Source organism: Nelumbo lutea, chromosome 3 (assembly GCF_056320005.1).
Source record: "Nelumbo lutea isolate HS-2025 chromosome 3, American lotus-T2T, whole genome shotgun sequence".
Classification (NCBI taxonomy): domain Eukaryota; kingdom Viridiplantae; phylum Streptophyta; class Magnoliopsida; order Proteales; family Nelumbonaceae; genus Nelumbo; species Nelumbo lutea.
The window spans coordinates 35,471,253-35,498,501 of record NC_142686.1 but is presented as its reverse complement, the minus strand read 5'-3'; the positions used below and the strand labels follow the sequence as shown (position 1 = coordinate 35,498,501).

The window sequence follows — 27,249 nt, the reverse complement described above, 5'->3', positions numbered from 1 at the left end:
TAATTGTATAAAAAGAATGGATTTTGATAAAAGAAATTTTAAATAAAACATGAAAATATACATAATTTTAACTGTTGATTCATAACCAAAGTTAACAAATGTTGTTCTAAATCTCTCAAACCACGCTCTAAGGGACTGTTTTAGTCCATAAAGAGATTTCTTCAGCCTGCATACCTTTCCTTTCATATCAGTTCCATACATCCCTGGAGGATGAAACATGTAAACCTCCTCTGTATTTAAATTTATTGATAAAAAGTGAGGGCAAATAGGGTAATTGGTTATTGATATTAAATGAGTTGAAAAGAGGTTATTTAAAGATTTTTAATGCATTCAATTCTCTCTCATTAAATCCAACATTTAAGGTATTAATTTGCATTCACCTTCATTGAATCATATATTTAAGATTTTTTTTTGTTTTTTCTCATCATTAAATTCTATAATTAAATCCGTACATAATAAACTAATGATTTCAATAGCATAAAAACTTATACTTTTAATATCTACCTGGAAAAAAAAATAGTGTTTTCATCTAGGTGGTGGTAAAACTTATGCTTTTAACCCATCTGAGTTGGGGAATATTCCAAGAAGACACACCTGATTGCTCGTGGATCCAATTTTCCCTTATTATGGACATGAACAAAGGCAGTGCAGCCAAAAATTCTTGGTGTGAGATTATTTGAGGTTCAAATATCAGGGTAGAATTGAAAAAAACAATTCAAAATTGGAAATAAATATTACAACACAAGATCAAACGATATATTATTAAATGAGGTTATGGTTTTACTACTAATATTATAATGAGGTTATGGTCATATCTTGCTAATGTAACATGACTTTTCATATGTGTGAGATGTGAGATAGTGGGGTTGGTTGTAAATTGTAATGAAGCCAACAGGGAAGCCGTTGTCCACCTAGTGACGAGAAAGTAGGGAAATGAAAACTATTAGCCCCACATGAGGTTTGTGAAAAAGTGATTGTCTGATAATGAGCCAGGAATATCCGTCTTTCTGCTAAACAGGATCTATTGAACTCATAATTCATTAGATACTTTTTATGAATGTCAACTAAGTATCGTAAGTAAATTGATCTCGGTTGCTCAATCATTTGATAACCAGGGTCACCATGACCCGAAGTGCCCGCCTCGGGTTCATCCGAAAAGCTACTCTCACTAGACATAAGGGAGAACGGGCTGAGAAAAGAAGAAAGGAAAAAGAAAGAAGGAAAAACCCAGGGACTCACCGCCCCCATTCTTGGTTGTCCACTGGCTTTTCAAAGCCTGCTGATTGCTTGACGTTTTCGGTTTCGGGTTGAAGGAAGAAAACTTGCGGGATCTTACAGCGATGGCCTGGTCTGAGCGTCGCCACTGAGACTATCAAGCAAGCATCAAAATCCATTGGCTAAGAGAACCACACATAAAAATCAAATAGAGGCTTGATTAAAGTGGCAGACCACTCCACAAACTCATCTGAATTTACATTTTTCAGAAAATTGACTTGTTAATTATTCTTTGGAAGATGCAAAAAATATGTGATAACTGATTGAGTTGCAAGGTAAAAAGTACTTCATAATCTGTGTCTGACCCAAGGTGGAAAGAGGATATGAATGAAGAAATGAAGGCCTTGATGAAAGTAGGGACTTGGGAACTAGTAGATCTACTTGTTTTATTTGTTAGTTAGTGGGCCTTAGTTATGGGCCTGTTTTATTTCTTTCATTACTGTTTTTAGGGCTGGTTTCCCTACTAAGGGTATACATGTAATTATACCTCTTTTACAATGAAAGATATACAAGATAATTGTGGGGGCTGGAAAGAGGTTCGAATTATTCTCTTCCTTCTTCCCTTTTTCTTCCATCTACTTTCTCCATTGTTTTCTCTCTTCCATCTTCTTCGATTCCTAGAAACATCTTTCTATTTCCTCTTGAATTATATAGCCTTTTTTTTGTATACTAACACACATTTACATTATCATGTAAAAAGCATATTAACTCAAATTAAAAGTGAATTATGTAAAAACAAAATCAAAATAGCATACAAAACAAAACAAAATAAAACAAACAAAAAAATGCAAGGTGGAGAGGATGCAATGGAATGGTTTAATTGAAATGCACAATAGGATATTTAAAATAAGTACAAATACAAATACGTAGAGTCTAAAATGTTGTATTTTGTATTATTTTGTATGTATTTGCACTGTATATATTTATATTTTTATTCTTTCTGTCACTATTGTCCCATCATGCCTAATGGGCTTGATTAACTTAGAATCCTCACGGTCAAGAATGCTCTTCTCATCAAACTCGCCACATGCATCCTTCAACCATTTAAAAGGAAAATAAAATATAACATTTTAAGTAAAGAAAAACAATAAACAAGTATTTTTCAACTATTTTCATCATACATATACATATTTTTAGAACCGTTCCTTGTTAGGAGAAATTGGTATTGAGGCAAAAGAACCTATGATGTTGTACTGTGATAACCAGACAACAATTAACATTGCACACAACCCAGTTCAGCTTGACAGGACAAAGCACATGAAAATGACAAACATTTTAATAGATGAAGAGGCAAATGACATTATTATCGTCCTCATTTGTTTATGATTTAAGGCCTCTTCCGATGCTCGCTCTCACTTTGGCTTAAACTTGTCAAAATAAGGTTTCCTTGCATGGTATTAAAATTTACGATGTATCTTTTCAACCTTAGTAATTGATGAAGGAAGATTCGGCCTGACCTCACAGTTACGCAACACGTGGCGAAAGCAACAGCTCGACACAAAAGCACGCCTAGGCGTAAGCACCAAGGGGAGAAACCAGCGGTCCGAACTCCCTACTAGGGGCCCGTTCTAAAAGCCTCCCTCTAAATCTCTTACCTACCCTTCTTTCAAAAACTCCAACACCCATTGCCCCCTCCAACAATGCCGGACGTGGAACAGAAACGGCCACCACCGAAGAACAACTCCATGTTCCAGTGGTGTGCATTGGGTTGTTCACCATCCCTCTTTCAGTGGATGGGATCCCCAGTTTGAATGTGCCACAAGTAGTGGCGCCCCTAAACCCTCCTTCGTTGAACATCCCTCTTCCACTCCCCATTGAAATGAACTTCGTGGAACCAACTATTGTCCCACTAGCAACCCGCCAGAACCAGCTGGATGATCTAATGCAATACATGCGGGCAATGCAGGCCCAAATGCAGCAATTCCAGCAGCACCAACTCCAGCAACACCAACTCCAGCAACACCAATACATGCGGGTATCCATTTATTCGAATTCGATCCGGTTAAGGGTGATTCGAATTTCAAACCGTCAGTCCATCGTAAGATTTGTAGGGGTGGATTGAATCTTGTCTGTGGATTTTTGTTAAATTAAGCGATTTATAAGGGGCTATAAATAGAATAAGATGAATTACAATTCAGATTTTTGAGGGGGATTGCAGTTCAAAAATCCCTTAAAATTATATTCTTCCTATTAATATGTATGGTTTAGATATTGTGATTTTACTAAAACTCAGACAAGCTTCCAGACTTTCCGCATAATTTAATGAAATTAAATACATAAAATTAATAGTTTTAATATAACACCTCTATCCGGTACCAAAAAATTTCTAGTCCACGCCATGTGGTCTGCATATCCATGATAAAAGAAAACAGAAAGAAAAAGCCATGAGGATAGACAAATTTGACAATGTCTCCTCGTGTCTTGATGTAACGGTTACATCATGTCTTATCCCATTTATATACATTAGAAAGAGAGCCCAAGATGAGGACTTGATGCTCAAATTGTGAGATTTTAGAACAGTTGCCTGGCATGTTGCCGATGCATGGAGATGGCCCAAGACCGAGTGATTGATGACGTCGTCAAATTAGGTTGTCACATGATTGTTTTATACAAATTAAGTTGTCACATGTTCCCAGACCGAGTGATTGATATGGTGAAGTTTGGGTGTGCTTTTTTAGCATAGTTAATGTTTTGATTACGGGGTGTTTTGTATTGTTACGTGTCTGTTTTATACAAATTAGGTTGTTACATGGCCCGAGACCGAGTGATTGATGTGGTGAAGTTTGGGTGTGCTTTTTGTAGCATAGTTCACCTCTGTAAGGAGTGTTTTGATTACGGGGTGTTTTGTATTGTCACATGGCTATTTTATACCAATTAGATTGTCACATGGCTGCTTTATACAAATTAGGTTGTCACGTGGCCCGAGACCGAGTGATTGATGTGGTGAAGTTTGGGTGTGCTTTTTGTAGCATAGTTCACCTCGGTAAGGAGTGTTTTGATTACGGGGTGTTTTGTATTGTCATATGGCTATTTTATACAAATTAGATTGTCACATGGTTGTTTTATACAAATTAAGTTGTCACGTGTCCCGAGACCAAGTGATTGATGTGGTGAAGTTTGGGTGTGCTTTTTGTAGCATAGGAGTGTTTTGATTACCGTGTGTTTTGTATTGTCACATGGCTATTTTATACAAATTAGATTGTCACATGGCTGCTTTATACAAATTAGGTTGTCACGTGGCCCGAGACCGAGTGATTGATGTGGTGAAGTTTGGGTGTGCTTTTTGTAGCATAGTTCACCTCGGTAAGGAGTGTTTTGATTACGGGGTGTTTTGTATTGTCACATGGCTATTTTATACAAATTAGATTGTCACATGGCTGCTTTATACAAATTAGGTTGTCACGTGGCCCGAGACCGAGTGATTGATGTGGTGAAGTTTGGGTGTGCTTTTTGTAGCATAGTTCACCTCGGTAAGGAGTGTTTTGATTACGGGGTGTTTTGTATTGTCACATGGCTATTTTATACAAATTAGATTGTCACATGGCTACTTTATACAAATTAGGTTGTCACGTGGCCCGAGACCGAGTGATTGATGTGGTGAAGTTTGGGTGTGCTTTTTGTAGCATAGTTCACCTCGGTAAGGAGTGTTTTGATTACGGGGTGTTTTGTATTGTCATATGGCTATTTTATACAAATTAGATTGTCACATGGTTGTTTTATACAAATTAGGTTGTCACGTGTCCCGAGACCAAGTGATTGATGTGGTGAAGTTTGGGTGTGCTTTTTGTAGCATAGGAGTGTTTTGATTACCGTGTGTTTTGTATTGTCACATGGCTATTTTATACAAATTAGATTGTCACATGGCTGCTTTATACAAATTAGGTTGTCACGTGGCCCGAGACCGAGTGATTGATGTGGTGAAGTTTGGGTGTGCTTTTTGTAGCATAGTTCACCTCGGTAAGGAGTGTTTTGATTACGGGGTGTTTTGTATTGTCACATGGCTATTTTATACAAATTAGATTGTCACATGGCTGCTTTATACAAATTAGGTTGTCACGTGGCCCGAGACCGAGTGATTGATGTGGTGAAGTTTGGGTGTGCTTTTTGTAGCATAGTTCACCTCGGTAAGGAGTGTTTTGATTACGGGGTGTTTTGTATTGTCACATGGCTATTTTATACAAATTAGATTGTCACATGGCTACTTTATACAAATTAGGTTGTCACGTGGCCCGAGACCGAGTGATTGATGTGGTGAAGTTTGGGTGTGCTTTTTGTAGCATAGTTCACCTCGGTAAGGAGTGTTTTGATTACGGGGTGTTTTGTATTGTCATATGGCTATTTTATACAAATTAGATTGTCACATGGTTGTTTTATACAAATTAGGTTGTCACGTGTCCCGAGACCAAGTGATTGATGTGGTGAAGTTTGGGTGTGCTTTTTGTAGCATAGGAGTGTTTTGATTACGGTGTGTTTTGTATTGTCACATGGCTATTTTATACAAATTAGATTGTCACATGGCTGCTTTATACAAATTAGGTTGTCACGTGGCCCGAGACCGAGTGATTGATGTGTTGAAGTTTGGGTGTGCTTTTTGTAGCATAGTTCACCTCGGTAAGGAGTGTTTTGATTACGGGGTGTTTTGTATTGTCATATGGCTATTTTATACAAATTAGATTGTCACATGGTTGTTTTATACAAATTAGGTTGTCACGTGTCCCGAGACCAAGTGATTGATGTGGTGAAGTTTGGGTGTGCTTTTTGTAGCATAGGAGTGTTTTGATTACCGTGTGTTTTGTATTGTCACATGGCTATTTTATACAAATTAGATTGTCACATGGCTGCTTTATACAAATTAGGTTGTCACGTGGCCCGAGACCGAGTGATTGATGTGGTGAAGTTTGGGTGTGCTTTTTGTAGCATAGTTCACCTCGGTAAGGAGTGTTTTGATTACGGGGTGTTTTGTATTGTCACATGGCTATTTTATACCAATTAGATTGTCACATGGCTGCTTTATACAAATTAGGTTGTCACGTGGCCCGAGACCGAGTGATTGATGTGATGAAGTTTGGGTGTGCTTTTTGTAGCATAGTTCACCTCGGTAAGGAGTGTTTTGATTACGGGGTGTTTTGTATTGTCACATGGCTATTTTATACAAATTAGATTGTCACATGGCTGCTTTATACAAATTAGGTTGTCACGTGGCCCGAGACCGAGTGATTGATGTGGTGAAGTTTGGGTGTGCTTTTTGTAGCATAGTTCACCTCGGTAAGGAGTGTTTTGATTACGGGGTGTTTTGTATTGTCATATGGCTATTTTATACAAATTAGATTGTCACATGGTTGTTTTATACAAATTAGGTTGTCACGTGTCCCGAGACCAAGTGATTGATGTTGTGAAGTTTGGGTGTGCTTTTTGTAGCATAGGAGTGTTTTGATTACGGTGTATTTTGTATTGTCACATGGCTATTTTATACAAATTAGATTGTCACAAGGCTGCTTTATACAAATTAGGTTGTCACGTGGCCCGAGACCGAGTGATTGATGTGGTGAAGTTTGGGTGTGCTTTTTGTAGCATAGTTCACCTCGGTAAGGAGTGTTTTGATTATGGGGTGTTTGGTATTGTCACAATTGAATCATAGTAACAGTTAAACGAGAAGCAAAACTAGAACTCGAGAAAATGACAAAATAGAAGTTGAGAAAGCTCCGCTTCTACAACCCAAGAAGACCAAGCTTTGTCTTCGTCGCTGCTAATCCGATTGTCAATCGATGTCAAGGATTTCACCTGCTCGGCTGCTCCTTCTCGCTATTGGCCATGATGGGTCCTTAGAGAGAGAGAGAGAGTTGGTGCATCGAGAGGAAGGAGATGAGGGTAATATTGTGTTTCAAAAAATTTTAAACGGTCATATGGTGTCACATGTTTACGAAGGGGTAGATCTAGTCAATTGTCAGAACAATAGGGGTGGTTAAAGACATTAGTTAAGCAATAAGGGTATAGTTTGTTAATTAACTAAACAGTAGGGGTAGTTTAAGAAATTTGCCCTTAAATAAAATAATTCATTTGAAAATAATTAATAAATATACTAACATAAATAATCAATTAAAATTATCTCTAATTCCTATTTATTTTCTAAATTATTTCTCATTCATATTTATCTCCAAAACTATCTCTAATTTAGTAGAGAGTTTCTCTGCTAAGTTATCTCTAATTCCTATTTATCCTCTCCCCTCCTTTTTATCAATATCTATCTAAATAAGGTTTGGATTAAAAAATTTAAGAATTACTAAAATATTTTCACAAAAGTATATAATATCTTTAAAATATTTATTAAAAATACAAAATATAATTTTATATTTTTACAAAATATATCAAGAAATTATGTACTAACAATTTAAATAATGTTTTTCCAGATTATCAACTTAAATGTTTTTCAAATATTTAATAAAATGTAATAGCTTTAAATAAGTAAAAATCAAATAACATGTTTTAAATATTTTATAGATTATTTAAATATTTATCATAACTATATTTTAAATAGTTAAAATAGCGGAATTATGTAATAAATATAATTTTTTTCAAAGTAGAAAAATAGTTATAACATAATATTGAAGTTAATAATAATTTAATATATTACAAAATTAATAATGAAATTATGTAATAATAGTATAAATTATGATTTTATGGGTAATTAAATTCAATAAATAATTAATATATTAAAATGTAAATATTTTACATATTATTTAAGTATTTAAATAACTAAATATTTTAACTAACAAAATATTTCATATAACAAGATTTTAAATAGTTAAAATAAAGAAATTATGCAATAATTGTAACATAATATTGAAATTAATAATAATTTAATATCTTTACATAATATTGTAAATAACTAGTTTCACTTATACCAAGTAATAATTCGAGAAAATAAATTTCAAAAAAAAATAATATTTATTAATAATAATTTTAAACTCTTAATCTGTATTTATTATATAATTATATATACTAAAATTAATTTTTATTATATTTCAATAATTATTTATTGTTTTTTGTGATAAATGTTTTTTCAATGATTATGTATAAATTTATTTTTTTTATTTAACAGAAAACTTTCAATAATTATTGGAGATTAAATGACTATTATTGAATTTTTTAAATTTAATTTATTGTACTTATTTTATTTATTGTGTTTTTGTTACAACTTATTGATTAATTAATATTTATTAGAGATTATACTATTTATTGACTAAGTTAATATGTTTTTAATACTTACTGTATTTTTGTAATTATTGTAATTATTGTATTTTCATTACCAATATATTTTCAATAATTCAGTATTTTTGCTATAAGTTTTCAATAATTATTGGAGATTAAACTATTGTTATTTATCAAAGATAAGACTATTAATTTAGCTAAAATTATGAGTGCTCATGAGTAGGTTCGTTCGGCCGTATGCTATTTGGCCAACCAAATTGACCTGGTCAAGTTGGGGAGTTGGTCAATAGAAACTGATTGACATTTAGTGAAAACCAACTCCCTCAAGTTGTATCGGTTTGGGTCGGTTTTCGCAAAAGGTCAATGGGTTCAAAAGATTTAAACTTAAAAATTAAATTTAGTTTTAAAAATTACAGTTGAATTATTAAAAAATAAATTTAAAAATTATATTTATGAAATAAAACATTTTAGACTAAGAAATATGGGAAATTTCTCACTTTTCATATTAAAAATTATCTTTAAAATATAAAATATTAATATATGTCCAGGGTTAGGTCGTTCGATTTTGGTCGGTTTACAAGTGGCCAAAGTGAAACTAATCCAACTTGGTCTAATTGGAAATTTTTTGAACCAAAGCTAACATAACATACTAGAAAACCAACCAACTTGGTCGGTTTCATAAATTTGATGAACAAACCTAACTGAAATTAATTATTGTTGTTTTTGTATTATAAAAAAATTATTAAAAGTAGTATATAAAATATGAATAATTATTAATTATTTAAAATTTGAAAATATAAAACAATTGTATACTCTTATGTGTTTCTATTTGGGTCATTTACTAGAACACCCCTTATAGTTTTACATATTTATTTAAACCTACCTCATAGTTTTCATTTTACTAAAACATCCCATATATTTTACAATTTATTTACTTAATCAACCTTTCATTAAGGATTGTTTGTTTTGCCATTAGGCCCATAATTTTTTTCTTCCAAAAATACCCTTGACACATTTTATATAGAAAACATAATTGGCCAAATATAGCCAATAAAGTGGTTGTCCGTATCTTAGAAGGGAAAAAATGGTATTTTATTTCTATTTTCTTTTGATTAAATTTATTTAAATGAACATTTGGGTCAACCTTGTCATTTTCCACTATCTTCTAATGGAAGATTGATTAAATCCGTTGCAAACTATATGTGGTGTTTTAGTAAAATGCTAATTAACTATATGATAGATTTTAGTAAATCCATGAAACTATAAGGGTATTTTAGTAAATGATCCATTTTATTATTTATCTTTCGCTTAATAAATCCCGTGCATCACATGGGTCCCCGCTAGTATATAATATAATCTAATCATTTGAAACATTCCTTCCTTCACTTTCGTACTAAATAACCAAAAAATGTTTCGAACAAGCAAATACCAATAAAAAGATAGTTAGTATAAGATCACAAAGTTTAGTTTAGGTCTCTTAGTCATAGGTTAAGAGCTTTTGAGGGATTTTATGAGATTTTAAGAGAAAGGGAAAAAGATCAGGTTAGGCCAACCCAACCCGAATCCAAATTCAGTTTGGGTAGGGTTTAAGGTTGAGAAGGTCAGGTTGGGTTAGAGTTATGGTTAATTAGTGTTTGCGGATTCAAAACCTTGGGTTGGGCTAGGGTTGACCTGACCTAACTTTTACCCTTAGTTGTGAAACCCATTACCAATAAAAAATCTAATTTTTTTTTTCATTTTTCATTTTAACAACTATGTTTTGGTACTAGAGAAAGATGTATCAGAAATACTAGGGTTAGGAATGGTAGTAAGGCGGGTTCAAGGTGAGGCACCCCTCTCTATTCCCACCCGGTAGTCAGGGCTGTCAATTGGACGGTTTTGGGTTGGATCCAAATCGATTCAAATCTTATCAAATCAGTTTTGAACAATCCATTATACTTATTGGGTTGGGCCAACCCAAAATAAAACCGTCCGTATTATTATTGGTTTGAGTCGGTCTAAAACCCAAATCTGTTGAATCACCATCTCACCAAAAGTCCAAACCCTACAGATTTGATTCAAAGCCAAAATCGAAACCTGACTCTAAAACTCAAAGCAACCTTCGAACTCATAGTTCTGATCTTCGTTCTTTTTCTCCCCTGTTAGTTCTTTTCTCTCCTTCCTCTCCCTCTCTATCCTTCTCTGTCGTTGTCCCTCTCCCTCTCAATCCTTCGCTGCCATCGTTTCTTCTCATCTTTCTCATCAGCGCATCAGTAGAGTTTTTCATCGTTTCTTCTCATCTTCTCATCAGCCATCATCGTTGATGTTATGCGATCTGATTGCTCCCTGCTGGAGGATGATCTGGCTTCCAATTGGACGGCGAGCTAGGTAAATCTGCAAAATAAGATCAGAGAACCCGGGGTGGCTAGCCCAGCGAGGTCGCTCTGATGCTTAAGTTAGTAAGTTGTTGCGAGCTAAAATAGCTTTGAGAATGTAGAGATCTAGAGAGCAGAGAAATCATGCATACCTCATGCCATCGGGGTTGGAGCCTTGAGTATTCGTGAGGCACACGAAAGAGTTCCGAGATATCCGGGATGTGGAGATGGAGTTCGCTTCGCTTCTGAAGGAACAACATATAGGTAAGGCTTATCTCGTTCCTCCGATTCCGGCAGAGTGAGGATAAGTGCTTATCGTGATCCTAGAAAGATCGGGGTCTGTTAACTTATCGTGACCTCGAGGGATTTGGGAGTCGTTGGAGAGATCTCTGGAGTTGGTTACATGTCGATTCGAGTTGTTGGTTCCGAACTAGTACTTCAGCCTTTTAGTTCCAAACTGGCTTGGATACCGAGGTGCCTCGATGCCGAGGTGAGACTTGCATCGAGGTGGCCTTGCTCCGAGGTGATCCTTAAGCTATGGCCTTTGTGTTGGTGACTAAATACGCGAGCTCCATTGTTGCAAACTGAACTTGTCAGGCTGAGTTGTCATCTCTTGGTCAGGTCGTGTCCACGTGTCCCCCTTTTTACTAGGTCGGGCCAAATCACCCTTCATCAAACGTCGTCCAAGATGAACCAGAAGAATCCAAAGAAGCCTCCGTTGTTGCATTGACAGACCTCAGGCAAAAATTCCGAACTAGGTAAGTTATAGTATATCTTGTAATCCATTTATTCTCTATATTGGATTGTCGGATTGGTTTCACTGTCACTGGTGTGGTTCATGGTCATGTACTCATGTCATGGCCCATGGGTTATGAATCTTATTCTTCTTAGTTGAATTTGGATATGTTCGGATATGTTCGAATTTGTTTGTATTTTCTCAGTTGTAAATGCTTTACTCTAATGGCTTCCCAAAGGCTCTAACATGATCATTTTCCAAAGGCATCTACACCTCTGGTCTCCCCTTCCCACACAACACTCATAATCCTGCCAAGCTTGGGGCGTCCCTTTGAAAAGAAGTAGAACAAAACAACAAGCACCAACAGCAGAGTTGGTGCTGGACCTTTGGAGTAGTTTTTTCATAGGACAGATTTCATCCAAGATAGGTAGAGTGACATTTCAGCATCATCCATATGTAACCGTCGAAATATTCATAAAACACATAGGCCTGAAGTTAGAAGATATCCACTGTAAATATGGTTAATTTCTACAAGCCTATAAGTGTAGCTAGGATGATCAGGACAACTCAGTTGTCTTGACATCCATTCACAGTGATTGATGAGTATGTGTAGCCAATTTCCATTCCAAGTTTAGAAAAGAGAAATAAAGGAAGAAATGGAGGTGGTGGTGGTGTTAGCAGGGTAGGGTGCTATTAGCATTTTGGAGTGGTGAAGTGGATGGGTGGTTAATTAATGTCCATATATAGTCCGGGAGAGAGAGAGAGAGGGAGAGAAGGGAAATCCAGCACAAGAATTATGGAACAAGGTAGCCGCCATAGTCATAGATAGCCTTTATCTTTAATGGACTTTGATGTGTAAACTTGTGATATTTTTGTTTATCTCGAGATTCGTTCATTTTCTTCCTTGGATCATTGGATGTTTGTGTCATGTTTACAGAGATTCAGTGACTATAGAGCAGAATATTCATTAGGTCAAGTAGGGATAGCTAGCTAAAGGTGGAGAACTGGCCAGGGATGCCATGATCATTGATGTAATTGTTTCTGGTCACGTACCAATTTTTTGTGATGTATAAATTTTTTTGGCTAAATACCACGTTATTTGACCCGACGTGCCTTGGTGATGAGCTACTTGGTAGTGAACTCCCCGGTGGAGAACTGTCTGGTGGCGAGCTCCCTGGTGGAGAGATACTTGGTGACAAACTGCTTGGTGGCAAACTGCCTGGTGGCGAATTGCCTGATGGTGAGCTCCCTAGTGGCGAACTGCCTGGTGGTGAACTCCCTTGTGGTGAACTGCCTGGTGATGAACTGCCTGGTGGCGAACTGCCTGGTGGCGAATTCCCTAGTGATGAACTGCCTGGCGGTGAACTCCCTGGTGGCGAGCTCCCTGGTGGCGAATTGCCTGGTGATGAACTCCCTGGTGGCGAGCTGCCTGGTGGCAAACTGCCTGGTGGCGAGCTCCCTGGTGGTGAACTCCCTCGTGGACTCTTCATTTGACCTGCTCCTAGGTGGCCTGCAACTCAGAGGATGGTGGAGCTCCCTGGTGCAACGCAACCCGACTACCCTATGTGTGAGGTGATCTCCTCTCCTTTGTAGGCGGCGTGAGCTGAGGGACCTGCGAGAACTGAATTAGAGGACTCGGGGGTATTTTCCCGGTGGGGACTCTCCGATGCCTAAGTTAGCATTCTGATTACAAAGAGCTTGGAGAGAAATGAGAGAGCTAGAGAGCAGGGGTTACCATCCTTTTTTTCCCTCTTTTTGGCTTTGGGGGTCGGAGTCCTTACATAATGGTGTCCTCGCGGGTTAGGTGGGTGAAAAGCCTTCAAATGGTAAGACTTGTCATATCCCATCAGAACTGGGGTACAGTGGTGAACTCCTCGAGATTGTCAGGCTGGCGCTTGTGTTAGGCGGCCAGGTCGGCGCCTGGGCCAAGTTGTCAGGTCGGTGCCTGTGCCAGTCGGCGGGTTGGTGTCTGGGCCAGGTTGTCAGGTCGGCGCCTGTGTCAGTCGGCGGGTCGGTGTATGGGTCAGGTTGTCAAACAGGAGATCTTCCTGCGATACGCCAAACTACTCTTCTGTACCGAGCTACCGTACAAGTGGCGAGCTGCCCAGGGGAGCTATGCCGAGCTACTTGTGGCGAGCTTTACCGAGCTGCCTGGCTCCTTGGTGGCGAGCTCCTTGGAGAGCTGCCTAGCTCCTTGGCGAGCTCTTTGGTGAGCTACCGAGCTCCTTGGTAAGCTACCGAGCTTGCGAGGTATGCCGTTATGGTTCATCGGTGGGCGTCTTATGGGTTGCCAGGTCATCCAGGTCGGATCATGTGCCAGGCTGATCCAGCCAGGTCACGCAGCCCGCGCACAGGCCGTACAGGCCATGTGCAGGCCGCACCGGGTCGCACGCAGCCCGCGTGCAGGCCGCCCGTAGGCCGCATGCAGGTAGCGCCAGGCCGTGCCAGGCCAGCCAGACCGGTGCCTGGGTGGGACACCAACTTGGTAAGTTGTTGCCTGGGTGTTTTCCTAGTTGTCACAAGGTGCCACATGTCGCAATTCCACTGGATGGCCAAATCTGCCCTCATCAATTGCCCCCCACTCCCGAGCTGAGAGTAACTCAGCGAAGGGAGAAGATTTCTTTTGGCCCGTAAGTCGACGAGCTAGTAAGTGCTAATCCAATTCCTTAGGCTTCGGGAGCTGCCTGTATGTGGCGAGCTACCAGTAAGGCGAGGGGGTCTCCGCCAGTTCAGTAGTGTAGCTCTTAGGCTCTGGGGCAACTTATAGTTCACCTTTGCTGATTTTGCTCCTGATGAGGAAGCGACTGGATATTTTGCAATAGTGTGGCCCGTAGGCTTTGGGAGTGACTCATAGTCTACTCTTCTTTGACTTTTGCCCATGTTGGAGAGGCGACCGGGTCTTAAGTAGTAATGTGACCCGTAGGCTTTGGGAGTGACTCGTAGTCTACTCTTTTTTTTTTACTTTGGCTCGTACCGGAGAGGCAACCGGGTCTTAAGCAGTAATGCGACCCGTGGGCTTTGGGAGTGACTCATAGTCTACTCTTCTTTTACTTTGCCCGCGCCAGAGAGGCGATTGGGTCTTAAGCAGTAATGTGGCATGTAGGCTTTGCCTATGAGGTGTCGAGCTATGATTTTGCTGCATCAGCTTCGTAATGCCGGTCACCCACTCCTACAAGAAGCTACTAGGAGCTCGACCTTCGGGGGCAGCACTACTAACTTTAAGTCGTCAGCTCACACGGGAGCCTTGGAAAGCTTGACCGGTAAGGGTGCCTATGTAGTTTGTTGGCCGCCAACTCCCGCGAAAGCCACGAAGAGCTCATCTTTGTAGGGGGGACCTTGCGGAGAGGACTGATGAGGCATTATCTGAATTGAAAGTAAGATTGGTAGAGCTACTTAGTCTGTTAGCTCCCTGCATAGTCTTTGAGTTCATAAAAAATGTAAACTATAAAGCGATAGCTTCAATTTCTAAAAAGTGATGACTTAGCTTTGGTAAGATGAGAACTTAGCTTTTGTAGGATGAGAACTTAGCTTTTTGTAGCGTTATCCCACAGACGGTGCCAATTGATGTAACCGTTTCTGGTCACGTACCAATTTTTTATGATGTATAATTTTTTTTTGGCTAAGTACCTCATTATTTGACCCTATGGTGACGTGCCTTGGTGATGAGCTACTTGGTAGTGAACTCCCTGGTGGAAAATTGCCTAGTGGCGAGCTCCCTGGTGGAGAGCTACTTGGTGACAAACTACTTGGTGGTGAACTGCTTGGTGGTGAACTGCCTGGTGGCAAGCTCCCTGGTGGCGAACTGCCTGGTGGCGAACTCCCTGGTGGCGAACTGCCTAGTGACGAATTGCCTGGTAGCGAACTGCTTGGTGGCGAACTCCCTGGTGATGAATTGTCTGGCGGCGAACTCCCTAGTGGTGAGCTCCCTGGTGGCAAACTGCCTGGTGGCGAACTGCCTAGTGACGAACTGCCTGGTAGCGAACTGCTTGGTGGCGAACTCCCTGGTGATGAATTGTCTGGCGGTGAACTCCCTGGTGGTGAGCTCCCTGGTGGCAAACTGCCTGGTGGCGAACTCTCTTGTGGCAAACTGCCTGGTGGCGAACTCTCTTGTGGCAAACTGCCTGGTGACGAACTGCCTAGTGGCGAACTGCTTGGTGGCGAGCTCCCTGGTGGCGAACTCCCTAATGGACTCGTCATTTGACCAGCTCCTAGGTGGCCTACAACTCAGAGGATGGTGGAGCTCCCTGGTGCAGCGCAACCCGACTACCCTCTGCGTGAGGTGATCTACTCTCCTTTGTAGGCAGCGGGAGCTGAGGGACATGCAAGAACTGAATCAGAGAACCCGGGGGTATTTTCCCGGTCAGGACTCTCCGATGCCTAAGTTAGCATTCTGATTACAGAGAGCTTGGAGAGAAATGAGAGAGTTAGAGAGCAGGGGTTACCATCCTTTTTTTCCCTCTTTTTGGCTTTGGAAGTCGGAGTCCTTATATAGTGGTGTCCTCGCGGGTTAGGTGGGTGAAAAGCCTTCAAACGGTAAGACTCGTCATATCCCGTCAGAACTGAGGTGCGGTGGTGAACTCCTCGAGGTTGTCAGGCTGGCGCTTGTGTCAGGCGGCCAGGTCGGCGCCTGGGCCAGGTTGTCAGGTCGGCGCCTGGGCCATGTTGTCAAGTCGGCTTCTGTGTCAGTTGGCGGGTCGGTGTCTGGGCCAGGTTGTCAGGCAGGAGATCTTCCTGCGATACGCCAAACTACTATTCTATACCGAGCTACCCTACAAGTGGCGAGTTGCCCGGGGGAGCTATGCTGAGCTCCTTGGAGAGCTGCCTAGCTCCTTGGCAAGCTCTTTGGTGAGCTACCGAGCTTGCAAGGTATGCCGTTATGGTTCATCGGTGGGCGTCTTATGGGTGGCCAGGTCGGCCAAGTCGAATCATGTGCCAGGCTGATCCGGCCAGGTCGCACAAGCCGTGCGCGTAGGCCGTTTAAGCCGCGTACAGGCCGCACTAGGCCAGCCAAACTAGTGCCTGGGTGAGACACCAAATTGTTAAGTTGTTACCTAGGTGTTTGCCTAATTGTCACGAGGTGCCATGTGTCGCAATTCCACTGGAGGGCCAAATCTGCCCTCATCAATCATCATCATGGATTTGAGAGCATTTTGATTGTGAGAGGTTAATTAGAATGGGGAATCAGTTCAGGTAAAGCAGAGGTGTTCAAATTGAATTGTTTTTGGTATAGGTAAGATCCAAATGGATACTTCATATCCTAAATGTTTTAAGTAACTCTGTGGAATTCCCAAGGAAAAGTTCTTAGCCAATTTTGTGAAATTTCTTAATAACATTCCCTCAACTTTATACTTCTCTCTCTCTCATTTTCTATCAAACCAAAGACAGATCAACTGTGAATAAATCAAGGTTAATTTGGTTTCTTCTGAAAATGGATGCACATAAAGTAGTGTTGTTTATTCTATTATGTTTAACAATGTTTCAATGAGATTGTCGACGTGAAGTTGACTGACAAATGAGCCCATTTTAGTTTGTTCTTGACCTCAGACCAATACATGTCAGCTGTGAATAAATAAAGGTTATCTTGGTTTCTTCTGAAGATGGATGCATCATTTTTTTTCATGGATTTCAAGGTTAAGTGCATTACAATTACCATGATGATGTGCTTGTTGTTGATGGTTGGAAATGACAGGTGCTGGAATGCGGACCAGGATCTAGAGCTTGGGGCGCATAACCATCGGAACATGCCGTTAGTATTCTTTTATATGGAAAATACTACATTAATTTCTTTTGGGTGGTTTGAATAACGGTTTATCTGATTTCAGAAATTTTGTTCTATGATTGCAGTTGTTCATCCATCATCTTGATGGTACTTGCTCAAGTGGAGATGGAATTTTTTTGGTTGATACAGTAATTTCTTTGAAAAGAATGTTGATTAGATACAGTAATTTCTACCTGGAATATATGGTTGATACAGTAATTATTTGTTTTTTATATTTTTGTGATAAAATTTAATATATTTCTATAACATTTTCGCATTTTCTGGGTTTTCAAGTATTTTTTGAATATTCATTTAGTTTGGACCGGATTGGATCCAATCCAGTTTGTATAGGTTTGGATTGGATTTGGTTCAATCCATTTGTAAATGGATCAATGTTGGATCGGATTGGACTGGACCAAATCCAGTCCGATTGACACCCCTACCTGTAGTCAAGATACCCTACACCATTCTTACCTCATCTCCATTGACAGTAGATTCAAGGCAAGACACCCATTCTCCATCGGAATGGGGAATCCCTGAATTTTTCCCACCCTAAGATAACCACCTAAAGAAACATCTAATTTAGAAATATTTTAGAAATGGAATTATGGGATCATATAGTTTTAGAAATTTGAGAAAAATTCAATGGTATATTAGAAATTAATGTCAAACCAAAGAACATTTTACTAATCTCCCATCAGTTTGAGGAATTAAATGCAAATTTCTATCCCCATCCCATCCCTGTTTAAGATCAAGGAAAACCATCCCATTCAGAGAGGAGCAAGAAAAATTACCATCCCTAAGCAGAGTCAAGAGTGTGGCCCAAGTTATTTTAGCAAAACCCTATCTAATTCTTTGTACCGCACCCAGCCCACTGGACTTATTCTTTATGGCTATCATTGACCAATGGATCAGCCACTTTTCTTGTCTTTAGAAAGGATTGTCAACATGTTGGGTTTCGTACGTGTTTGGTCAAGCCTAAACCCAATCGGATGATTTCAAATCAGCCTCCACAACATTGTCCCCACAACGTTTCAATTATATTTTCGCCTTATATTAATAACATCTTCCTATGATGATATCACCATTTCTGATATTATCATCAAGAGATATTTTCAATACATAATATGGATGTGCTGTAGAATGTTGTAGGGGGCAATATTGTGAGTGGCTACCTTAGTGTCAACGGGCTGAATCTGGTATATGGGGCGGGGCACGACCCTAGTCCATTGGGTAGGGTAAATGCGGGTTTACCACTTAACCCGACCCATTGACATTCTACATTTTATAATGGTTGAATCTAACAGTACTGATCTCAATAATTAAAAAGAAAAAATCATTTGGTTGAGTAGTGTTTTCCGCCCTACGAACATTAGCTGTATATCATTGGTTGCATAAATAACTTCATATAATGGAAAGCAATTAATGATTGCATTTTGAATTAATAGGACAAGGTTCACTTGTTCTTGCTGAATATTATTTATTTTTTTATTAATTTATTCATATAAGATTGTGTTTGGTTCCAGTACAATGAAATTTGCACGTGTTAATGTATGAAGTGTAAATTTGCACAGGTGTAAATGTATAAAGTGTAAATAGACTGAGTGTATTGGGGGTGGAGCGGAGGGCCTTAGGGGGCAGTTATGGGGGTGGTTTTTAAAACCGGACTTGACCAGACGGTCAGACCAAAAAAACCGCGAACCGTTCACATGACTGGTTCCGCTTTCCCCAAAACCGTTGATTTTGGTAAACAAACCGTTGAATCGGCCGATTAATCGTTCGAACTGTTCAAACAGTTTTGACTATTTTCTAATTAATTTTTTTTTTGTTAGAACGGTCCGATCGTTTGGATCGAATGGTCGGACCATTCGAACCGATAACTGGACCCCTGATCGGTTCGGTCACCGGTTCGTTTTTAAAAACCATGGTTATGGGTACAATTAGAGGTGTAAAATGGGCCAAAGCGGCCTTGCACTACACAACCCCTAGGGCCAAGCTGGGCCAAGGGTTTATGGTCGAGGAGTTGGGCCATGTATATATAAATATACATATAGGTATATAATTCTTTTCAATTTTCTTGTATACTATTTTATTCCAATTTTCTTGTAATTTTTTCAATTTCATTTTTTATTTCATACATAAATAATTGCATACATCAAAATACATATGGAATAAAAGATTTTATTAACTTGTTGTCTATCTTATTAATTTATTTTAACTTTTCATTATCTTTTTTTTTTCAATTTTTCTTAAAAAGATCATCCTAGCCCACTACCTATTGGACCTGGGCCTTGGGCCTTGCCATATTTCCCTCTTGGGGAATTCCTGCCATCCAACACGGCCACCAACTCTAGAGGTGTAAAGTGGGTCGTGTCGGGTCGGCACGGCAACATGCCACCCTCCCTGGTGAAAATTTTGGGGGTCGGCCCAACATGGTCTACAGCCTAGGCCCATGCCGGCCCTTGTCATGCCATGGGCCGGGCTAGCCCTTTGACCGAGCCTTGGGCCAGGTCGGGCCAAAGCAATTTATTTAAAAAAAAATTGACAAAAACTTAAAATTTTAATTTTATATGAATTTTGTGTATATAAATGCTTATATATACAATAATTAAATAAATTAGTATAATAAAATTTAAAAAATTATTTTATTAATATATTATATACTATAAAATTAGTATAATTATATACATGCCGACCTGTGGACCTAAAACACTAGGCCCAGCAGGCACGGACCATCGTGTCGGGCCTAGCACGGCCCCTGGGCTATTATGTCGTGCCATGGTAGGCCGGTCCAAATTCTGCTCCTCACACAGCACGCCTCACACAGATTTCACAGCATGTCCAGGCCACACATTGGGAACATCTCCTGTACTTATATTTATTATTTATGGGGAGATGTTCCCAATTCAGCAGGGTGGGATGTGGCTGTAAGGTCGGTGTGAGGCGCTAGTAGATTCCAATTCCGTGAAGGCACAGCACGATCCGCTACAATGCCGTCAGCTTGCAAAAGTGGTTACTCCTTTAGGTATATGGAGGACGTGTGTGTAGGTGTAGCCCATTGAAGATTATTAAAAAAATGCAAAATTTATATCTGCTTCAAATTTGCACCACCAAATGCAGCCTAAATTCCATAACAGATACAACTTTTAGATGTGCAGAGGTACGTAAATTCAGTTTCAGTGAATGCACTAGTACAAATGCATGGGAATGCAATTCTACGTATTTGTACTCCAACGTTCATTGTACTTTCTCAGATTTTGTTTTACTTCATTTGCGCTGCAAACAAAAAAAAAAAGAGATGAAAGAAGAACAAATCAGAATTTGCACTTGAACTCCCATATATACTTTTGCAATGAAATTTCACTGAAAACAAACCAAACCTTAATCATGTCGTCCATGACTAATGCAAACAGAACAGGGTTTGCAGGTCCAATATGAACTTAAATACCAGGTTGAGAGTTGAGGTGGTATTGGAGATATAGCTAAAAAAATACAGTCCAGCAGGATTAATGCAATGCAATTAATTAATCTTGACTCATTAGCTGTGCAATATAAACAACATTTGTTGTATAGAATTTGCAGATTACCACAACTATATATACTCAATAAAATTTATAATTAATACAAATCTATATATTTACTCTCTTGAGTGATTCCCTCAGTTTTGAACCCACTAAAAAATTATAAATTATTAGCTAAACCTGTTAACCAGAAGCTTATTCATTCCTATATATGCAACGTAATAAAGAACCACTAAACGTAGTAAGAATTAAAGAGAGACTGACTATTGTATATCTACAGAACTAATTAAGTATCAACTCGATTCGTTCATCCATTCAAGAATGCATCAACCTTGGCATTTGCAGACGCTGACAGGAACTTCATGCAGAGGGGAGGGTTGACGTTGGCGAGAGAGAGGATAGCAGCCGGAATGCCCCACAGAGAGTCGCCACAGATCATGCCGGAGGCCACAGCAGGCGCTAACGCATCTGCCCCCGCCTTGTTCTTCCATCCCCACAGGTAGAGAATTAAGCTCCCAATGCACATGTCAATGGCAAAGTAGCCACCCAGATAGAAGGGGATGGCCATGCACATTGCCCTCGGGACAAACCTGTGAAGCCTCCATTTCTTGTCATACTTCTCCAGGAGCAAAGTGACAATGTTCAAGGCAATCGCAATGCAGAAGAATCCAACTGATAGCTCCACACAGTGCCTGGGGAGGGAGGAGGTTCCTTCAACTCCGAGAATGGCGATTCCACGGTACATTAGCCCATAGGGTGCTGGGAACGAGCCGTCCGCCTCGCCCAGTGTGGGGTAGGATTTGTAGTAAAACCAGAAGACAGCAGGCGCGATGAGGCAGCCCAGAGCCGTGCCCATGACTTGGCTACAGAACATTGCGCGAGGAGACGCAAGCGTCAAGTAGCCAGTCTTGAAATCCTGCATGAGATCGGAGGCCGTGGACACAATGCTCATCATCACGCCACAGGCGACGAGGCCTGCAACTATGCCGCCCCCATGGAGGCCGACCCAGGAGCCAATGATGAATATTGCAATCTTGCCGTAGGTGGATGCCAGAGACCAGTCTGTAAGGCCACACCCATACGAGTTGCAGAAGGCCAAGATCGGGGCAATGATGTAGGAAACCAGTATGTGGTACCATTTGATCTGGTGAAAGATTTGGGGCACTGCAACAATGGAGATCGCAGCCAAGGAAACATATCCCAAGCCTGCCACCCACATGGGAATCTGGTCTTTCAGGAACATGTCTTTTCTTCGTTGGTCATCGTAGCTCTCCTCGTGATCATGAGTGCTGTCTGAGGATGGCTGATCACCAGCAATGGCGACAACTGAAGACGAATCTCTTTTCTTGTACTGCCTCATGAGGCTCCATCCGGTTGTGATCAGCATACAAACGACATGGAAGAGTCCGTCCCCTAGTATCATAGCAATAGAAATGAAGACTCTGTATCCTTGGGTCCCACGAAGGCTACTCCCAGAGATATCAGCGGCATACCAAATGCCTTTCTTTTGCTCGATCAGCGGCCACATTATTAGCCATGACAAGATAGCTCCAACGAGCAAAGATACGTTCACAATGTAAGGGCAGATCATTCCAACACCTACATAGGTAGCTGAGAAATCGAAGTAGAACCTATAGAACAAGGAGAATGTTAGTGAGAATGGAGCTTCATTAATTACAGTAGACCAGCAACAACTTCAATAGACCATAGTATGATTTACCCAGAAACAGATGTTAAGTGACCGAATTAACTAATGTTTTAGATTTCTGATTACATTGGATATCGGTTGAAGAACAGCATAACCTAGACCTGAACAGGCCGAGCTTATTGCCACCATTACTATTATTGGAAATGAGCAATGCTGCTAAAAACTTGAGCTAAAAGTCATTATTAATTAATTAGCCATATGGTTTCTGAAGTGCATTTGCAGATGAAGTAGATTGCTTTCCCAAATTATCACTCAGGACACATTAAATGGTGGGTCCTGATCATCTAATGAATTTTGTAATACTTCAACCATAAACTCTCCATTTCAGCTCGAGTTTTAATTGATCCAACATTAATTATAGGAACTTCTGAACTGCATAGCATACTGACCTCTTATTAAAAGCTTGGAGACCAAATGTAGGGAAACTGCTAAAACCACAGCCATCACTACTAGTGAAGAACCACTGGAAGAAAGCCCACAAGAAGCTAATGGAGAACCATTCAAAGAGTTTTTTCACTTGTTTCCTGAGTTCAAAAAAAAAGGTTCATTAACTGCTTGAGGAGGTTAAACTAGCTATTGATGGATCAGAAAATGGGGCATCAATTAGAAAAGCAGTTCATGAAGGAATGAGGATGACAACTTACTTAGCTAGCTTAGCTCCCTTAGAAGTGTGGAAGCTGTTGATGAGGAATGCGGTTGCAGTTCCACTAGGGTAGGTCAACTTGTAGTCAATTATCATAATCTGAGAAAAGAAAGAAAACCATAAGCTAACAAATGAAACAATTGATTGGGTTAATTACAAGCTTGAGAATCATTATCTAACCGCAGATAACTCTTTTAATTACTAGAGACACACATGTTTGAGCTTAGGTTGGTTTGAAGTATCACCTTGCGTAGCGGAACAATGGAGAAAAGACCAACAAAGCTCACGGCAAAAACAAACCCATACATCCATCCCAAGGAAAGAGGCTTCATGTTGTTCACTGTGTTCCCATCTTCTGCCTGAGATGCAATCTTGGGCATCATTCCTAATATGTAACTTCCATATCCACCTGATATTCACCCACAAACAACCAATAATGAATTACCAATAATAATTATAACAAGTATAATATAGTTCTTTTTTTTTCATTAGTTTTCCTTATTTCTAAAGTTATTTCCACTAAATCCTAAATCTCATAGGAAGAAGAATTCTATTTATAATCTTCCCTCTGTTATTAGTAAAGAAACTTCGGCATTTACAACCACTTTGTCTAAAATCCAAATTAATAAACGATTAATTAAAAAATTAAGCATTTATAAACTTTCAATAAAGCATAAAAAACAAAAATAAAGAAAAAGAAAACATTACATCATCTTTGGTAAAATTCTCCCTACAATCAATTTACTATAGAAAAGTTATTACAGATGTCTATAAGAACTAATAGAAGCTCTTAACAAATAGGATAGAAACAGAAAGTTAAAGGGAACTTCTTAACAAATTTTATTAAAATCCTTAACAATCAATTTTCTGTTTCACTCTTATTATCTATCAAACCAAAAACAGCTTAAAGGCACACGACTTCCCACATCTCCACATATATGATGTGATAGATTTCAAACGACGAGAAATCAGGAAAGAACAGTTGTAATGCAGTGTATTAAAATTCTCAGTATGACCAAAATACTGCCTACAGCTAGGAGGATAGAGAGAGAGAGAGAGCGGAAGTAAATAAACAACAAAAGTTTCCAAAAACAAATCCAAAACAACAAAAGTTCAACTATAAAAACCCCTTTAATCTCCCGGTAGTCAAACTAAGCTTCATCACTATAAAACAGAAGGCAACACTCAGAACAGCGCTCGCCAGGAAAGCCCTGAACGTTAGCTGTTCCTTCCACGACGGAACGATCTCATTCTCGAATGCCTTTTCGGTCGATGCTTCTTTTGACGAGGAGTTGTCATTCTCGGCGACCGCCTTCTTCTCTATTTCCAACCCCGACCTCTCCCTTCTTTCACACTCTTCTTCTATTCCTCCACTCCTAGACATGGTTTCTCCACTTCTCTGTCTGTCTGCTTTCTCTAATTCTCTCTAAACGGAGCTTTTCATCGTAGGGTCTGCGTATTTGTAGTAGAAACGTAATGGATTCCCATCTGTAGTGTGAAACTGTGAATGGGATGGGTGCAGTGTTTGGCTAGGAAAGGTTTTCCACTTTCCAGTGACCGGATCTGTTCCTTACACATGGCGCTTCACACCGACCGCACAGGCACATCCCACCGTGCATTGAGAACATCTTTCGTATCTGTTATTATTTACGGGAGATGTTCACAATGCGCACGTGAGGTCGTTGTGAGGCGCCTGTGTGAGGAGCAGATTCCTTAATAGGGCTCAAATTCAATGAGTAATTAATTGGGTAGGGATAGGGAACAGGGACCCCAATGGGTTGGGTTCAATACGGGTTGTTTTCACCCTATCCCAATCCGACTTAACAACACTGAGTCAAGCCGGGCTTACCATTTAACCTGATTCAGTGACTTGGGTAAGTGGCAAATCCGCATTGACCCGATACTATTAAGTTGAGGTCCGGTTAGCCTAATCAAGTGTCGATTCGGATTCAATTTACAAGCGAATCCCTGTAAAACCCGACCCGTTAACATTGAACGATGATTCGTTGCATAAGTATTAACGTAATGAAACTAAATGTCGAATCTGCCCTCTATTACTCTTTAAATTTTGAAACTCAACCGATGAAAAATTTATCCTCCTCTTGTCATGTATGGCACCACCAACGCAGCAGAAATATTTGGGTGAATCAGGGGTGGGAGCGACCTTTGTTCCTCAATAAGCTTTTCATGGGAAGGGAGAGAGGGACCAGTTGGGGCCATGGATTTAGTTTTTACTCTGCCTGAAGAAAACAGAGGAGAGATGTTTTGGTTGGACGAGGAAAACGTTTCAGCTCTATCGACATTGTCGGGCTTAGAAGGGAAGCATGATGTGAAGTGTTGCTTGCTGACTGTTGAATTCCCTCGACCAAATAGCTTATATTGATTATTAATTAGTTCATCAAAACAATTGTGAGATGCTTTCCGTTGTCACAGACTCATAGGGGTGGAATTACGAGCATTTTCCATTGTCACAGTAGCTTATATTGATTATTGATTAGTGATTAGTTCTTTTAAAAACCTATTTTTTTTTGCTTTCTGTTGTCACAATGGCTTTCTAATCACTGTAACCTCACCATTAATTAGAGGGTTACTCCACTAGTGCAGGGGGTGGAGTCACGAGCATTTTCTGTTGTAACAGGAGCCAAGGAGGCAAGGTTACTAGTTTTAATTAATTGGAGTACTGGGTTCCATCTATGTAGAAGAGAGCAGCAGAGGTAATTAATTAGACGGAATAAAATTAAATTTCTGTATGAGTTCATATTTTACTAGTGCATTTGATACAAGGCATCCGTGCCAAAATCTCCCAAGCATTTACAGATGGATTCAGAAGGTGTCTTCGGCTTGATCGTAGCAGAAGATGGAGAGTTGTTTGGGGCGAGCCAGAGCGAAGATAGGGAACAGTATTCCGCCGACGCCGATGCGGAAGCAGAAGATGGAGAAAACAACAAGTGCACTCGCACGGATCTTGCTGAGCTCAGATTTAATCTTCCCCTTGGATTCTGTAGCTCAGATTCAATCTCTGTTATGTTAAATTATTTCCCGATTCTGAAACCTCTTGAGAAGAAACAAAATGAACTCTCTCTCTCTCTGAAACCTCTTGTCACCACTCACCACCGCTCTACTTCATCTCAAGGTTGGATGATGAACAAGCCACAATAACGGTATTTTAGGAATTTTAAAAATTACCAATCAAGTGATGTCACATGTGAATGGAGTGTGATAGAAAGTTAACAGCAAGTAGGGGTGGATCTGAGCCCAGCTAAGCCAATCCGAATACTTGGCTATTCGAGCTCGGCTCACTCAAACTGTATTAGGCTCGAGCTTGACTGCAAGCCAATTTTTTTAAAAATAATATAAAAATATTTTTATTTTATATATAAAAAATTAAGAATTATAAAAATTGATTAGTATTATACATATAAAAATAAAAATATACATATAAAAATGTTTTATTTTACATACAAAAAATAAGAATTATAAAAATTATTTAATATTATACATAAAAATAAAATATTATTATATAAAATAAAAATTATTTATTATATATATTTATATGTATATGTATGTATGTATGTATGTATGTATGTATGTATATAATAAAAAAATATTTATTTATTATACTAGGCTCGCGAGCCTCACAAGCCGAACTTTACTAGGCTGGAGCTCGACTCAATCAGAAAACGAGCCTATATATCAGTCTCGAGCTCAGTTTAAATTGAGCAGAACCGAACTTTTCACAAGCCAAATTTGAATGGCTCGTGAGAAGCTTGGCTCATGGCCACCCTTAACAGCAAGGGAGATTTTAGACAAATGTCAAAAATAGGAATACTTTAAGAGAATATGTTAACAATAAGGGTGAATTAGTCAAATAACTAAACCATAAAGTAGTTTAAGAAATTTGCCCTATAAAATGACATGGACTCTCGTAAAAATGTAATCAGGATCACTCAATGGGTAATTGTCGGGACCAGCCCTTGTATAACTGTTTACTCAATCACTCATCCTCCCATAGGGACCGGTCTTACTTGCAAGTTGCAAGTGCAAC

The 27,249-nt window shown here is 39.5% G+C and overlaps 1 protein-coding gene across 1 annotated transcript; it reads right to left on the bottom strand.

Annotated features, from left to right (window-relative positions):
• Nucleotides 1–20,929: 20,929 nt before the first annotated feature.
• Nucleotides 20,930–23,607, bottom strand: LOC148864210 (putative metal-nicotianamine transporter YSL7). The gene is made up of 4 exons (XM_088980219.1): nucleotides 23,450–23,607; nucleotides 23,206–23,303; nucleotides 22,951–23,085; nucleotides 20,930–22,484 (listed from the first exon to the last, which is right to left on the bottom strand). The coding sequence occupies exons 1-4, from the start codon at nucleotides 23,585–23,587 to the stop codon at nucleotides 21,161–21,163; spliced, it is 1,695 nt and encodes a 564-aa protein (XP_088836345.1). The 5' UTR covers nucleotides 23,588–23,607; the 3' UTR covers nucleotides 20,930–21,160.
• Nucleotides 23,608–27,249: the final 3,642 nt, after the last annotated feature.